At 54.2% G+C, this 14,923-nt stretch overlaps 3 protein-coding genes across 3 annotated transcripts; 1 reads left to right on the top strand and 2 right to left on the bottom strand.

Moving 5' to 3' along the window:
- Positions 1 to 1,287: 1,287 nt before the first annotated feature.
- Positions 1,288 to 3,039, top strand: JN550_002909 (uncharacterized protein; the record flags this gene model as incomplete). The annotated part of the gene is made up of 4 exons (XM_049314254.1): positions 1,288 to 1,400; positions 1,547 to 1,770; positions 2,001 to 2,315; positions 2,417 to 3,039. 4 exons carry the CDS (start codon positions 1,288 to 1,290, stop codon positions 3,037 to 3,039), a joined length of 1,275 nt encoding a protein of 424 aa, XP_049175434.1.
- A 921-nt stretch (positions 3,040 to 3,960) lies between these two features.
- Positions 3,961 to 4,804, bottom strand: JN550_002908 (uncharacterized protein; the record flags this gene model as incomplete). The annotated part of the gene is made up of 2 exons (XM_049314253.1): positions 3,961 to 4,571; positions 4,639 to 4,804. 2 exons carry the CDS (start codon positions 4,802 to 4,804, stop codon positions 3,961 to 3,963), a joined length of 777 nt encoding a protein of 258 aa, XP_049175433.1.
- Positions 4,805 to 10,044: 5,240 nt separating this feature from the next.
- JN550_002907 (uncharacterized protein) lies at positions 10,045 to 11,538 on the bottom strand (the record flags this gene model as incomplete). The annotated part of the gene is made up of 2 exons (XM_049314252.1): positions 10,045 to 10,101; positions 10,162 to 11,538. The coding sequence occupies 2 exons, from the start codon at positions 11,536 to 11,538 to the stop codon at positions 10,045 to 10,047; spliced, it is 1,434 nt and encodes a 477-aa protein (XP_049175432.1).
- Between the last annotated feature and the right edge of the window lie 3,385 nt (positions 11,539 to 14,923).

The following is a 14,923-nucleotide window of genomic DNA, read 5'->3' as shown; positions in this document are numbered from 1 at the left end:
CTGAAAGAGGCGAAGGGACCCGGTTAGCCTCAAGGAGGAACAAGGGGTGGCAGGCTGGGCCACAGACGAGGAAGAAAAGATGCAAGCTGCAGCACAGCACATGCAGCTCCTGTGGAAGAGAGACGCAAGCCTCTCTCCACTGGAACCCGGACAGTCAGTCTGAGCTAAGCGGGATGGTTACCTGGGTATGGATGGATGCTGTTGGCTGCTTGGCTGCCTACCTACAGTAGGTACCAGGTAAGCAGGTACCGTGGCCCACTAACCACCACCCCTCCAATCCCCATCCCTTAGGTATCCGTTCATGTTCCATGGATGCGCTCCAGCTATCTCTATCGAGGTCAGGTATATGTACTGGAAACGATCCCAGCCGAGCCTCGCACTGCCTCTTGACGTTGAGATCCCCGTTGTCATCCTTGGTCGTCAGATATATTAGACAGACATACGAAACCCGAGTGGCTTGTCTTACGGCGATCTTCTGAAGACGCATAGCCTGCCTGCCTTTGGTTGATAACACGACGTCCCTCCTCCCACTGTCGGCGCCTGCTTTTCTCTTTCACTTGTTTGCTCTTCCCATCCTATTCCTCCATCTATCTGGCTCTGCCTGTGTCTCTATCTGTGTCTCTGTGCCTCTCGCCGACGTCTACACAGCATATCGCCAGGCCTTGACTACGACTACAACAACAAACAACACGAGCCCGCCTATACCATCCATCCCTGAGCATCAGCCCGCTCTCGACCCGCTTCTCGGCCTGCTCAACCTGATCTGGGAGACAAGTAACTACACATAACTTACGGCGCGCGCGCGCACTCGGAGACTCCCGTTTTCGAAAGCATTCCCCCGCTTCTACGCTAGCTTTCTGGCTGTTGTCGCTGCTCGACAAGGTTCCTTTGTCGTGCTCGGCCCACTGTATCTTCTGTCTGGCACTCGGACAGGTCCACCATCCACCGTCCACCGTCCACCGTCCTCCACTCGCTTGCCCGTCAAGCCGTCGCCGCCGTCTCGCCCTGAACAGTTTACGTACGTGCCTTAGGGTGACAACGGGTCCACGGGCAGCCTCGCTGTGTCTTCTCCCTGCCCCGCGCTGCACAAGCCGCCGCCTGCGCCTGGCATCTGATACCCCCCCTCCGCCCCGGGAGGTCGACTGCCCAGTGCCCGCTGCCCAGTCTGCGTCTGCCCTGCCGTCCTCGTCGCAAACCAGCCGGCCTGAGAAACATAACAGAAACCAGAATACCTCACCTACCGCACCCTGCCCTACCCTTCCAGCAGAGACACGCGGGCCCGACAACATGGCCGACTTACAGGGACGCAAGGTCTTCAAGGTCTTCAACCAGGACTTTATCGTGGACGAGCGCTACACGGTCACTAAGGAGCTGGGCCAGGGAGCCTATGGTATCGTCTGGTACGTGCGCTAAAGTCATTAACGCTGGCTGACCAGCAAATCCTCCTTACCCCTCCATGCCAAGACGAGGGCATCGCCAGTGCTCAATGCTCCATGCTCCCATGCTCGATGCGCAATGCTGACTGACTGCCTGCCCCGGCCGACAGCGCCGCCGTGAACAACCAGACCAACGAGGGCGTCGCCATCAAGAAGGTCACCAATGTCTTCAGCAAGAAGATCCTGGCCAAGCGCGCCCTGCGCGAGATCAAGCTGCTGCAGCACTTCCGCGGCCACCGCAACGTGAGCAGAGCCCCGCCCCCTCCCTCCGTCCCTCATCCGGGCGCTATCGAGGGACCAAACCCCCGCGATGCGCCCTCCCCTTGCCACGGCCGTACCGCCGCTCGGGTTCGGGCGCGACGATCACAGAAGTGCAGATAGTCCCCGGGCGGTATACAGGACGAGAAGCTGACGAGAAGCATCCGCGCTATAGATAACATGTCTCTACGACATGGACATTCCCCGACCAGACAACTTCAACGAGACCTATCTGTACGAGGGTAAGACAGAAGAGACAGACAGAGAGACCGAGGGCAATCGCTGACGGCGTTTCTTGAAATGCAGAGCTGATGGAATGCGACCTGGCGGCCATCATTCGTTCCGGCCAACCCTTGACCGACGCCCACTTCCAGTCCTTCATCTACCAGATCCTCTGCGGTCTCAAGTACATCCACTCGGCCAACGTGCTACACCGTGATCTGAAGCCCGGCAACCTGCTCGTTAACGCCGACTGCGAGCTGAAGATCTGCGATTTCGGTCTCGCCCGAGGCTTCTCCGTTGATCCCGAGGAGAACGCCGGATACATGACGGAATATGTCGCTACAAGATGGTACCGCGCCCCCGAGATCATGCTGAGCTTCCAGAGCTATACCAAAGCTAGTATGTAGCCCTTGACGGCACCGACTCCTTCCAGCGAGGGAGGAAGGGAGGGAGGGAGGGAGACTGTTTGGTCCTTGTCCACAGCTGCTGACTTGTTCTAGTTGACGTTTGGTCTGTCGGATGCATTCTCGCCGAGCTCCTGGGTGGCCGTCCCTTCTTCAAGGGCAGAGACTACGTCGACCAGCTAAACCAGATCCTCCACATCCTCGGCACACCCAACGAGGAGACGCTCTCGCGCATCGGCTCCTCCCGAGCCCAGGAATACGTCCGAAACCTACCCTACATGGCCAAGAAGCCCTTCCAGACCCTGTTCCCGACTGCCAATCCGGACGCGCTCGATCTCCTCGACCGCATGCTGGCATTCGACCCGTCGTCCCGCATCTCCGTTGAAGCTGCCCTGCAGCACCCTTACCTTAAGATCTGGCACGACGAGACGGACGAGCCCGACTGCCCTACCACATTCAACTTTGATTTCGAGGTCGTCGATGACGTCGGCGATATGCGCAAGATGATCCTGGATGAGGTGTACCGCTTCCGACAACAGGTCAGGACGGCGCCAGCATCAGGCGGCGCTCCCGGTGCCGGGCAGCAAGCCGGTGCCAGCCAAGTGCCTATGCCTAGTGGACAGCAGCAGTGGACTAGCGAGGACCCCAGGCCACAAGAGTACGCTGGCCAGATGGGTGGCTTGGAAGAAGAGCTGGCGGGAGGACTGGATAGACGATAGACGGTCCCAACCTACCCAGAATCGTAGGTTGCCTGGGGGCTAAAAGATGTGCGGAAGAAGATTTTCGAATACAGTCAGGATCACTTAATGGGTATCATGAATGACAGCGATGACAAAGAATTGATTCAAGACTTTTTTTTCCGGGTAAAGATTCAAGGAGCGACCATGACGCCTCTGAAGCCGCCTACATGGCTCAATCTGAGCCCCGTGGTCTCATGATATAGAGAACCTGAGAAACGTTTGACTGCAAGTTTCCATAATTCTGACAGCCATACATGTCACTCCATCTGAACCGATCTCCCCTACTTTTTGGGGTAAGCAACAACAGCCCGCCGTGCGTCAACTTTGCCGTGTCTAAGACACGACGCGCCAGCCATAGCATGAGACATGACAAATGTATTATAAATTGATCTCTCTAGACCGGGGCCTGACCCATTCATCGCAAGATAGCCAAACGCTCACGAACACTCTTAATACACCGAAGATACCAGGTCGCACAATAAGTCCACATCGTGCAGCTTTATTACATGTTATCAGGGGCCACCGCGCATCACAAGGGACTTGGACAACAAGGGTCATGTGCAGACTGACCTGAATTACAAAAGTTTCTACCTTGTCTATATAAACCAGAAAGTGAACCCCTAACTCCCAAGCTTGCTTCGAGGCAAGTAAATACCAAACTTTTTTGGTCATCCGGGTATCTCCAAGCCAAATAACTCAATACAATTCCGAAGTGAAGAAGCAGTCCCGAAAGCCCCCAGGTTGTCTGTATGCTCGACAGCCGTCCCATAAATAGCCATGCAAATCGAATGAATGTTCCAACGCCGCTTGATGCCTTGTTTCAACTCAAGATGCTTTCCAGGCCGGTTACCCTTCCAATGGGTGATGCTTGTCATGATCAGGCGATTGTTCTCAGGCCTCTTAATCGTAGAACCAGTACTGGGAGGCGTACGGGACGCTGAAGGACTGCTGGGCCTCGGTGCAGGCCAGGGGGTTTCCGCCAGCGGTGACGACACGGTACGTCTCGGTCAGCCCGACCGAGAAGCCCTTGTCGTTGAGCTGGAGCCAGTCGACGGCGCCCGTGTTCATGATACCCGCATCCGCAGTCGACGGTGCCTTGACGTTGTGGAGCTTGGCGCCCTTGAACAGGACGCCAGCGCCGTACACATCAAAGGTGGGGGTCCCAGAGGCGTCGAAGTAGTGACGGCCGAGGACCTTGAGCGGCGCGGAGAGACCGTCGAGCTGCACGTCCGCATCGGGCTTGTAGGGGTTGGCCACATCAGCGGCATACTTGTTGTTGCTGGTGGGCGCGAGGTTGAGGGGCAGCTCGGTGTTGTGAAGCAGATCGACGGGAAGCTTCGCCCTCTGTTCCTCTGTGAGGGTTGTGTAGAGCGACGTGATGTCGTAGAGCACGGCTACGGCACCCCCGGACGTGGCGTTGGCACCCGCTGCGCTACACGTGTAGTTCTGAATGCCATGTCCTACAACAATAGCCTTGAGCGTGCCGTTGGCGGCAGGGAGTTCAGTCGCTGCTGTGGTGTAATTCGTGTGAGCACATGTTGACCACTTTGTATAGCATGGGACGCCTGGCAAACTTACCACCAGTGAGAGGCAGTGTAGGGGAGGCTGCCTCCTCGGCAGGAGACGTCGCTACAGGCGGCGGGGCGGTAGCTGACGGCTGTACAGAACTGCATCTCTTCCTCAAAGGGCCAGCAGAAGCAACGGCAAGAGTCGAGAGGAAGACGAGCACACTTCGAGGCAACATCTTGGTCGATTTGGGTATGTATGTACAGGGTAGATCTGAGAGGGGTCTAGCAGAGGGAGCAAGAGGCCACACAAGAAGATATTATATCTGCTGTAGAAATCCTGGCGGCACGGGTCAGGTATGGCAGGTGTAATCCGTAATGTCCCTAAAATGATCGATGGCCCGTTGCGTGGCCGCGGGCGCTTAGAATAGAAACAGAGTGGTTGGTGGAGATGAGGTTGCTTCGCTAAGCGACTAGTATTGGTAGCATTCAAAAAGCCGCCGCAGTACGGATCTCACTTGTTCCGACGAGAGAAGAGGATATAAAAAGCAATGGAATCGAAAAGGATACGAGGCTGCAGAATGAGATGATGTCCTGATCTTGAGCCGCCCCAGGAACGGGCAATGGCTTGACCTTTATAATGTCGAGATTGCCGAGAGACAAGAGAACGCGAGAGAGATAGAGGGAGAGGCTGGACTGGGCAGGCGTGCCTCAAGCCATGGCCATGGATACCCCAGTCGTAGTAGGTACATGAAGGAAAAGCAGTATACAAACCCATCTACGGTGGGACTCTCCGTTCCGTGCTAGAAAAGGCGCAGATGGGGGTCTGAAGAAACAAGAGGTGTGGGCTGTGCCACCCACGGGAAACAACAAGAGGGACCCTTGAGACCCCTCCCCTGGCTGCCATCTGCGTACCTACATACGGAGCAGTTACCAAGTTACTAACTAACTACTTGGACTCCTCCACTTTGGCAACGGGCGGCCGTGCTCGACAAGGTTGATAACTTAATTCCGGCCTAGTGCCAGCTGCAGCGCCCAGGATGGCGCGGACGGATTCTCATGAATGATCGTGACCGATGGAGCAATGGAGCTGGGGCCTCGCGTGAGACCCAGTACCAGGGTCCACCGTCTGCAGCAAGAACCTCAGCGGCGAGCCTGGACCTGGGACATGCAGGAGGAATAGTATTTTGCCCGCTTCGGTAAGGTGGTATTCATTGTGTTTCCGTGCCGCCACGCCTCACCTGAGTGAGTGAGTGAGTAAGTGAGCAGCAGGAGGAGGGGACTATTGTCACCGTGCAGCTGTTCCCACGCCGAACGGGCAAACACCCACCTTAGCACATTCGCACCCAGGGTCACATTTTGCCAGACCGGCTCGAAGTTTGGGAGCAGGTACAGATTCCCTGCGGAGCGCTACCAGAAGACAAATCCCCACACGGGAGCGGCAAAGGCTGCTAAATTACCAGTAAAGGCCAGTAGAGGCCCCTCCCAAGACACCTCTTCTTCATCGCCGCCTTGCTTGGCCACAACTCAGGTCTACCAAGAAGAAACGTGGGCCAGTGGCTTCTGGTCGCTCTTCAGAAGCGGCTCGCGGCCATGCTGGCGCGAGCATCGAAAAGTCCACTGGGCCAAGAAGAAGGAACGCTGACCACATAGTCATCAGTGAGCCTGACGAGGACGAAATTGGAAACCCTTCCTCCCGCGGGTCCCACCACACGTCTCGTGGAAGATGCCCGGCCATCCAGTAGATTGAATACCAAGCAGGCCAAGCTCTTCTCCACGAGCATCGCGGTTAACGGCCGCACCCATGTACAGTCGCCAGCTCTGATTCGATGGGAGGCCGACCCCATCCGCTCCCGTGCTGCCCTTTGGTCACCACGTCCGCCTGTTCCTTGCCAGTATTGAGTATCTCGCACAGATATAGTCTAGGATAAGCATGCCCATCGCCCTTCGCTGCCCTCACTGGCCGGATAGCCGATTTTCCAGATTACCGCGTTGCCTTTGGTCCCTCCATGGTTGTTCTGGGGAAGGGGAAAACGACTGTCAACAACATGATGTATGTATCTTCATTCCCGGGATCATGCCGTCTAGCGATAGCATTGCCCATATCGAAAGCCTCAAGGTGCCATGCTGCGATCAAGTCGGGCGAATAACCCCAGTCAATTGACTGGCTTGGGAAACTATGCACGTTACCAGCCAGAATGGAGATAGGGAGGGTCTGAGCTCGGAGTCCATCCCTTGCCTCCGGCGCATACTCCGTACTTTCTCTGCTTGCTCAGGTGAACTTGCAAATGCGACGGCTTTGCGGCCAACGTGCATGCGATTGAGGGGAGCTGAGTCGTGAGTGATCCAAGGGTGCCAATCTGTTTGCAGCCGTGCCCTGCATTCCATTGTTCCATCCAGACCACTGGGCTCGTGCCTTCGACGTTTACCTTGTCGGCTTTGCGCATTGATCTTCGCAGGTCCCAGCAAGATCGGACGGAGAATAGAACGGATGTCCCTAACCATGCGCAGGTCGTGGGATCACATTGCCTGTCACAACGTGCGCCCTACATCCTTGGCGCCAACTGCATCATTGCGACTTTGGCAAAACACCATTTCTGGAGCCTGGAGTCTCAACCGCGTTGAGAATAAATGAGCCGGGTTTGATGTCTTATCCCAATGCGGATCGGTGGCGCTCATCCCAACCCATGGGTCTCTGGGTTACCGGTGCCTCGGGATGTACATGAGAACCTGATGTATGGTCTAGCTGATACTCGGTTGAAGGCAGACATCTACCTGGCTCGCAAGCAGGTATAGCTGTTTAAGAAGCTGGGCACAATAGTAGGAGGCCCCGCAGTATCCTCACCAATAATTACATGTTTAAATGAGCCGGCCAAAGACCGAGCCTGTCTGCAGAACGCTTCTGTTCAACGACAGTGCAGCAGGGAAACCTGCCAGAAGGTTGTATGTATGCCCCCGAGCAGCTGGTGAAGCTTACATTCTCCCATGGGTTACGATCCTGCGATGCCACCCGAGGGTTTCGTCCCTCGTGTTTCGTAATCTGCGCCGCTTCCTACCCCGGCAACTTGTTAAACTTTCCAGTTGGAAACTTAGCTGCACCTTTGGACCAACCCATCTCTGGATAACAAACCAGGTTTGAATGCTCGATGCTCTTTCTTGATGTAACGCTGACACCTTTTGTTAGGCTGGGACGACGAGGGGTTTGTGTTCGGCAATGCTGCTAGAGACGAGCGTTTGCATACAAGGTAGCCAGGCAAATACGGATTACTTCAAGCGCACAACCTGCCCGCACATGAGATCAAAGAAAGAAGAGAGCAGGGAATACGATTCGGCTAAGAAATGAATAGCTAGAATAAATTCTTTACTTGCGTATAGAACAGAACGGTCGTAATCGGACAGTCGGTGTTGTGGGGCGACACCTGAAATCACCATGTCGGCCCGGGCAAATCTTCGGTGTTGGGTGATAGTGATGAACATAAGGCGAGACAATAAGCACCTGCCGTGTCATTTCTCCGATCTTGTTTCTCCGTCCCAGAAACATGGAAACCTCTCAGATATGTCGCCGTGCTAAACGGTTGACAATCTCGTTGACCTGCGCAAATGTTTCGTTTCAAGTCCGTTCGCCATGTCTGATATTTCTCTTAGCGGCGATCCGCACGGACCTGCCAGGGGTTGGTTCCTCATGAAACAGGGACCGTTAAGGGGTGCTACATAGAAGGCTGACGATGCTCGATTTGGATCGTTACTCTTATCCATTCCCCTGTTCACAAGCTTGGTCAGGTTATTCCGACGTTATTTCGACGGCATTTCGACTACATTCCTCACCACCTTGTGGAGTTCCGAACCTCTGGTTCAGGGGCCATCGACTTGGCGCCTGAAACCATCATCCTCTTCTCTAGTTCCAGTCGCCTAAGCGAGAGCCGGCCCAGACGAGAGGCCAGAGCCATTGACTTGCACATTCCAGACTCAGGTATACAATACATGGCAGAGAGCGAGTGTACAAGAGCCTCGACCGGGTGTGAGAACAACGGCGAACCGCATTGGCGATATCCACAAAGATATCGTCTACAGGGGCCCACGCAACCTACTCACCTGCTCACTCAGCTATAAGGTTGCAGGTGATCGGAGACTGTGAAGACTTACCCGTCGGAATGAGACAAACTGAGCCGATCCTGGCAGGTCTTGTGATGCTAACATACTGACACACTCCCAATCATATCAGACATTCTGGTTGATTGCTCGCTTGCGGTTATCGTCCATGAACCAACACCACTCTCGAAGTGCCTCATTCTCCCTCCTTTATCCTACATCCATCGCTCGGAACTAGAACAGTTTTTCCTCTCACTAATGCATGGGACAACCATCATTCATCTGTTTGTAGATCTTCGATTGGGCATAGCGCTACTCTTTGCATCGTGGCGCAAATCCAACCAATGACACAATATGCAGTTGGCGCCTAGACGCGTATATGATGAACCCACCTTCCGCTATATTGCCTAGTTCCTTTATCATCGCTAGGAAGGAGGATGCCCTTCCTTGACTAAGACCACATGCAGGTGGATTAGAAGCGCGTCTAGCTTGTGTCATTGATACTGCAGTTCGCATTTCGCATTTCGCTACGGACGAGGCCTATGCATCAAATGGCCGCCAAATTGGCTGCTGGACTGCGTGGCATGACTGGATCAGACTAGACAGAGGGTGCATGCCTTACAATCTTTGAGGGAACGGTGACACCTGCCAAGACATGCTCAGCTGACGCAGTAAATCTTCTCGCTGATTCGTATACCCAGTCCGCGCAGGCGGGAAGACCGCTCTTTGTTCTACTCAAGGCAACGTCAGTTTCCTACCCACTAAATGCTGGCATTGAGAAACATGAGTGACCCACGTGTGGGTGGTGGCACAGCATGCTGAAAATGTTGAGGTAGCGAACTCTTTGCCCGCTGCATCTTTCTACCTCTTTAGTCAACCCTTGGAAGGCCTATATGGCACTTCCAGAAGTCCCTTGTTGGTACAGTATCAATCTGGATGTCACGTATCTACAGACGGCGCAAGCGCTGCGGTCGATCCGAGCTGCCCCCGTCCCGAATTAGTGAGTGCTGAAGCACTGCTTGACCTCGTCGATTGATCTAAAAACATAAACCGATACCCTTGATAGCCATATCTGTTCATTCAGCCCTCCCTTTTACCTCAAACTCTCGCGCAGGTGGTACATGCTTTGCCCTGTTCATCAATCGAGACACATTGCATCATTTGTCACAGCCTCCGATGGTAAGGTGGTAATACAGTATTGATTTCAATTCATTCAATCGTTAACATGTCTAGCTTCTCGTCTAGCGACGTCCATCGTAAAGACCTTTCAGTATTTCTACTTAAGGTATATCCAGACCACATCCGCGCCTATATCTGGCCTGACAGCTTCCAATGGAAGAGACTGTATCGAAGTTTGCATACATATCTTTTCCCTTTCAATGGCCGTTGTCTAGATCGGCGAACAAGTAAAGGCTCCGCGGACCGAGTTGGCGGCAAACTGGTCCATCTATAAATATTGTTAGTTACGTGGGAACTTTCCGACAAGGGACTTGTGGCTGCCACTTACAATATCTTGGATGGCCGAATAAGTACCACCAGCAAGAGTTACCAACCCAATAAGGAGGACCATGAAGTTGACAGCCGTCTTCAACAAGTTCTTCTTAGCAAAGCACGAACCCTCTCGGATGTGCATGAACCAGAGGATGGCGGGGAAGTAGAACGTGAACCCGGAAATGAATAGCGCCGAAGAAATGGACAGCAAATCCGAGAAGAAGGGAATGGCCTCTGCAATCACCCAAGCAATGATGGTGATCAACGTGATTAAAGCCAGCCAGGTGATCCATCCCATCTTAGTGTTGATGAATCGGATGTACGAGTTTTTGAATATACGTCCGTGGATGTAACGGGCGACGACCGTTGTGTTGATAGAGCCGGAAATGAAGATGACAGGGAGAGCAACACCAAAGGCCACCTTGGACATTAAACTGCCAGCGGACAGCAAGGCTGGCGACTTGACATCCTCACCAACGAATGCGTAGACGAGGGCTCCCGTCAAGGTGTAAATGACTATTTCGATCAGACCGAGCGCCCAGATAGACTTAACGTAGTCTCTTGGGGTGTGCATCTCGTCCATGAAGGAAAATTGGCACACGGCAAAACTGTACGCGAAGATGATGTTGGTGATGGCAACAAAGGCCTCGGCGAAGGTCAGATTCTCCTTCGGCCACGCAGACCAGCTGACAGCAGCCAGACCGCCTTCGGCATTCGAGCTCTCGACACCCGTAGCAATCATGGTGATGAGAATGGCCACGATGATCGATACAAAGTCGATGTATCCCAGAACAGCAACCTCGGCGAACGAGGGAGGCACCGCCAAAGCCAGCAGAATGACGGCAGAGACGACACCAAAGACAATCGAGCAGGTGCCATTCTCTGTGATATTCTGGAATGCGATGGTTCCCGTCAGGGTGTGAGATCCAACGAGGAATATCAGTTGTAGGCAGAACATGACTCCGACGATCTCGTAACCGACGCGACCCAGCATCAGCCTTCCGGCGTCGGCGTAGTGCTTGACATCGGGAAACTTCAGCTTCACCTGACCGACAATGTAGCTGGTGTAGATGGCAACTAGTCCGAGTCCAATGGTTGTGATGACACCGGCGACCATACCAAGGCTGGCAAAGGCCGCAGGGATACTCAAACTTCCGAGGGCAATGGCCTCGACGATAAGTACGACAGTAAGACGTTTCCACCCAAGTCGGCTGAAATGAGCCACACCCTGGGCCTCCACCTCGCTTATCTCCCCGACGCGTTGATCAGTAGATGGGACTTGAGTTGGCCTGCCCATCTTTTCCTGCTCTCCCTTGGGCCCGTTCACGCTGGAGCCGCTGGATTTTTCATCCGACGAGTCGGTGACGGGGTTGATGGCATTGTGGTCGGCCATGTTGAACTGGCTGTCCTCGAGTTCGGGGGGAAGAGTCCGGGGAAGATGAGAGCGAAACCAAGGTTCGGGGAAAGTGAACGCTGGAAAGGCCCAAAGAGGGAGGCGGCCGACAGATAAAAGGAAATTCAAGGCCAAGGAGGACGCCGAAGTACGGGCAATGGAATTTGCCCTAGGTGGGTCATTTCATAGACAGTCCGGGGCGACCGAATGTATCTGGTGTTGCAGGATGTGCGCAAGAGTGAGCATCTTGGCCGCTACAACCCTGTATGACGTACCGGTCGAGGCCGTTGCGTCTGGGGTTTCCATCGTGTAGATCTAGCGACTACCGCGCCCAGGCCAGCTGGTTACAACACCGAAACCTCTGTCTTTACGTTGACCCTATAGAAACCCAGGCCGTTATCTCCTGCCCGGCAAGAATCCCCATTTTGAAACTCTTTTCGTCCGTGGCCGCGACGACAATGAAGACTGTCGAACCCAGGATGTGGGCTGGTGGTGCTTATTTAGTGGACCGTCTCGTACTGCGAGAGCGTTTCCATTACTTCATTTGGCCGAGCGTTAGGGCCGCCCATTGGACTGAGCTTGTTTTCTCGACTCATGGAAACGTGATTCTGGGTCCGTGATGAGATTATCACGAACGGCGGCGGGGGCGTGTCGTTGCCAACCAATTGTTCTAGTTGTTCTAGAATATTGATTCGTGCCTCGCGAGATTGGAAATAGGTATGCAGAAATGAAGGGTCGCCGCCATCGGTTGTAGTCGATACTAAGCTTAAGCCCAGCCATGGCCAAGACGTGAGGCTCCAGATCGCGGAGTAAAGTGCCGGGACACGGGAGCAGGGGTCCAGCCCCGTTTTCCCCGACCTCCATCACTTGGACATGCCTCGCCCCCTTGGCCGGCCTAAGCCCCATTCTGCGCCAATTCTTCACCGAGTTTTCCCGAATGAGCCTGAAGGCTCTACTGGTGGACTCATAAGACGCCAAGAATGCCAAGTTATATCATGGTAGATGCTATTAGTAAGAGGGCAACCAGTCGGGCCCAAGACCATCTTGGTAACGTGGGATCATTTCGATCTGCTTCATCATAACACCAAGTGTTGGGCCATTCCTCAAGTTTGGAAAAGGACGGGTTCAGATCGGCTTTCCCCAATAGAGTCACTCTAGCCGGGCAGGATTCACCGTCACAAGCCGAAGGTAGATCAATGCTCCTCATAGGAGGGACGAGTCGCGCGGGGTGGGGTTTCGCACGTAGGTATCCTCAACCAGAGCAACACTGCTTGAAGAGAAGTCCGGTAATCCGACTCTTCATTTTAATTTACCCGAGAACCGACGTGTACAGTATCGTCTCCCTGGTCGTTGAGGTTTTGAGTATAGACAACCTCCGGTGTGTCGTAAGCCTCTGCTTCACTTGCAAGTGCTGGGCGATGAAGAAAATTCACGAGGCTTTCATTGGACTGAGTGGTAGCCAGACTAGAGGCAGCAGCCACTGTCCCGGTCCGCGCATGGTGGCGCAGAAGGTGCCAGCCTTGGCTCCGTCACGGCGCGCCAGTCGTTTTGTGCATAAAACCCCCCCAATGAAAGCAACCAGCTAACACGAGATCCGTTGCTCGTCCTCTGAGACCATGGCGTGGTATCCTCCTAGCCGTCTTTGGAACCCTGGACTAGGTATCATGGACTCATGGGGCCTCAAACCCCCTAGTTGCTTGTTTGCAATGGGACATTGCATCGAGAAGGTACATCTCAACTTCATCATCAGCCCGACTCTCAGCGCTGTTTGCGGTCGAACTCCATTGGAACATTGGAACGCGGAATGTTGATGCAAGAGACGCACAACCTCGGCAGCCCGCTAGTCTTCCGGGAGCCGGTGCTTCCCCGACGACGCCTCATGTTTGGCAGGGATAGATGAAGAACCTCTACCTGTTGCATGCTTCATTCGTCGACGCGGAACGGGTCTTTTGCCGGAGATATTACCCAACGTTCGAGAAGACGGCGCGGCCGCAATGGCCAAGAAATCCATTGTGTCTAGCGGAAGACGCCTCTAGTTGTCCTTCGTCGATGACATGGACGCGTGGGTGCTTGCATATAGCAAGCTGCACCATTCTCTGGCCTATACTGGTTTCTTGGACTTAGCTGCGTCCTTTGAGTGGGGGATCCCTCTATTCTTGGGCTGCATACTTCGTCGCTCCCGTCGGGTTCGTTGGGGTCCAAGCCGCGTGGCGACATCACTCGTGCATTGCTGGCGATTGGCAAGGCTCTTGAAAGTTGCCCAGATGGAGCCGCAAATCACAGCCCAGCGTGCATTCCCTTAATACCGCTTCCTATGATAGTTGGCGAAGTTGTTAATTATGTGCAACAACAGATGGCACGGGCCTTGCATATCGGTACCATCTCAGGCCGCGTTAGCGATTCTACTCTCTCCCACATCCTAAGTAGTATGTCTTAGGCCCCGTCTTGGTCTATCCCTGATCGCTGATGGCAACCAGACTGCCAGACTACCAGACTACGAGCACGCGGCTGTTGTCTCCCGGAAGCAACCAGCCACGCTTTTCCTCCGGCGGTCTGTAGGCACCTTGCCGAGAGACTCGGATGCGACTAATTTGGTTGCAACATCTGAAACAGACAAGCGTGAGCTGGGGCAGTCCGCCGTCTCGTTCTGGTCCTGCAAAATGGTGTGTGATCCATGGTGATGATTCCCGAGTCCGGATGCGCGCCAAAGTACAGCCGGTTGGCTCTACGGCATCGCTACTGAAGGCGGCAGATTTTCCTCGCCTCCACCAATCTCAACGCATGGTGTAAGGCACCCACCCATCGTGAACCAATCAACCGCTCCTACACTTGTAGTTTATAGAACCAAATCGACTTGGAGCAAAGCATCCAGAAGAGCCGGCCCTGAATCCTAAGCTTTGAGAGTCACCGAGTCGGTGCGAAAACCCCCAACCCAGTGGAAGAAGTAGACCTGTTTATTTACCCTGCCCATCAGGCATTACATAGATGTGGGCTTCTGGATTGGCCCAAGCCTTGCCTTTGGCTGTAAAGAGTCTGTGCCATCAATATCACGGGATCCGAGTCTGTGTATTGGCCTGGGGCTGGGCCTCTTCAACATACGCTTTGCCTCACTGACCTCGAATACACCCGGCATGGCCCCATCCGCCTGACATCCTACGGGGTACTCCTCACCCTCAGTTAGGTCCTAGATCACGCTTGTACGGTGCTACGTTGGGAATACCGATGGCCAATTAGGCCCCTAGTCCCAGAATATGAACTGGGCACCTTGACCAATCAATCTGATGCGGTGTTACCCGAAACGGATAGCTGCATTGACTTTGCGAGACAGAGTGGCAGAGAACTGTAGTATGCCGCTGAGACAAGTTAAAAAAGGCCGCTCTACGCT

The sequence above is a fragment of the Neoarthrinium moseri genome, assembly GCF_022829205.1.
Source record: "Neoarthrinium moseri strain CBS 164.80 chromosome Unknown scaffold6_Wmoseri_CBS_16480, whole genome shotgun sequence".
NCBI classification, from domain to species: Eukaryota; Fungi; Ascomycota; class Sordariomycetes; order Amphisphaeriales; family Apiosporaceae; genus Neoarthrinium; species Neoarthrinium moseri.
This window is presented reverse-complemented; position numbering and strand designations above follow the sequence as displayed.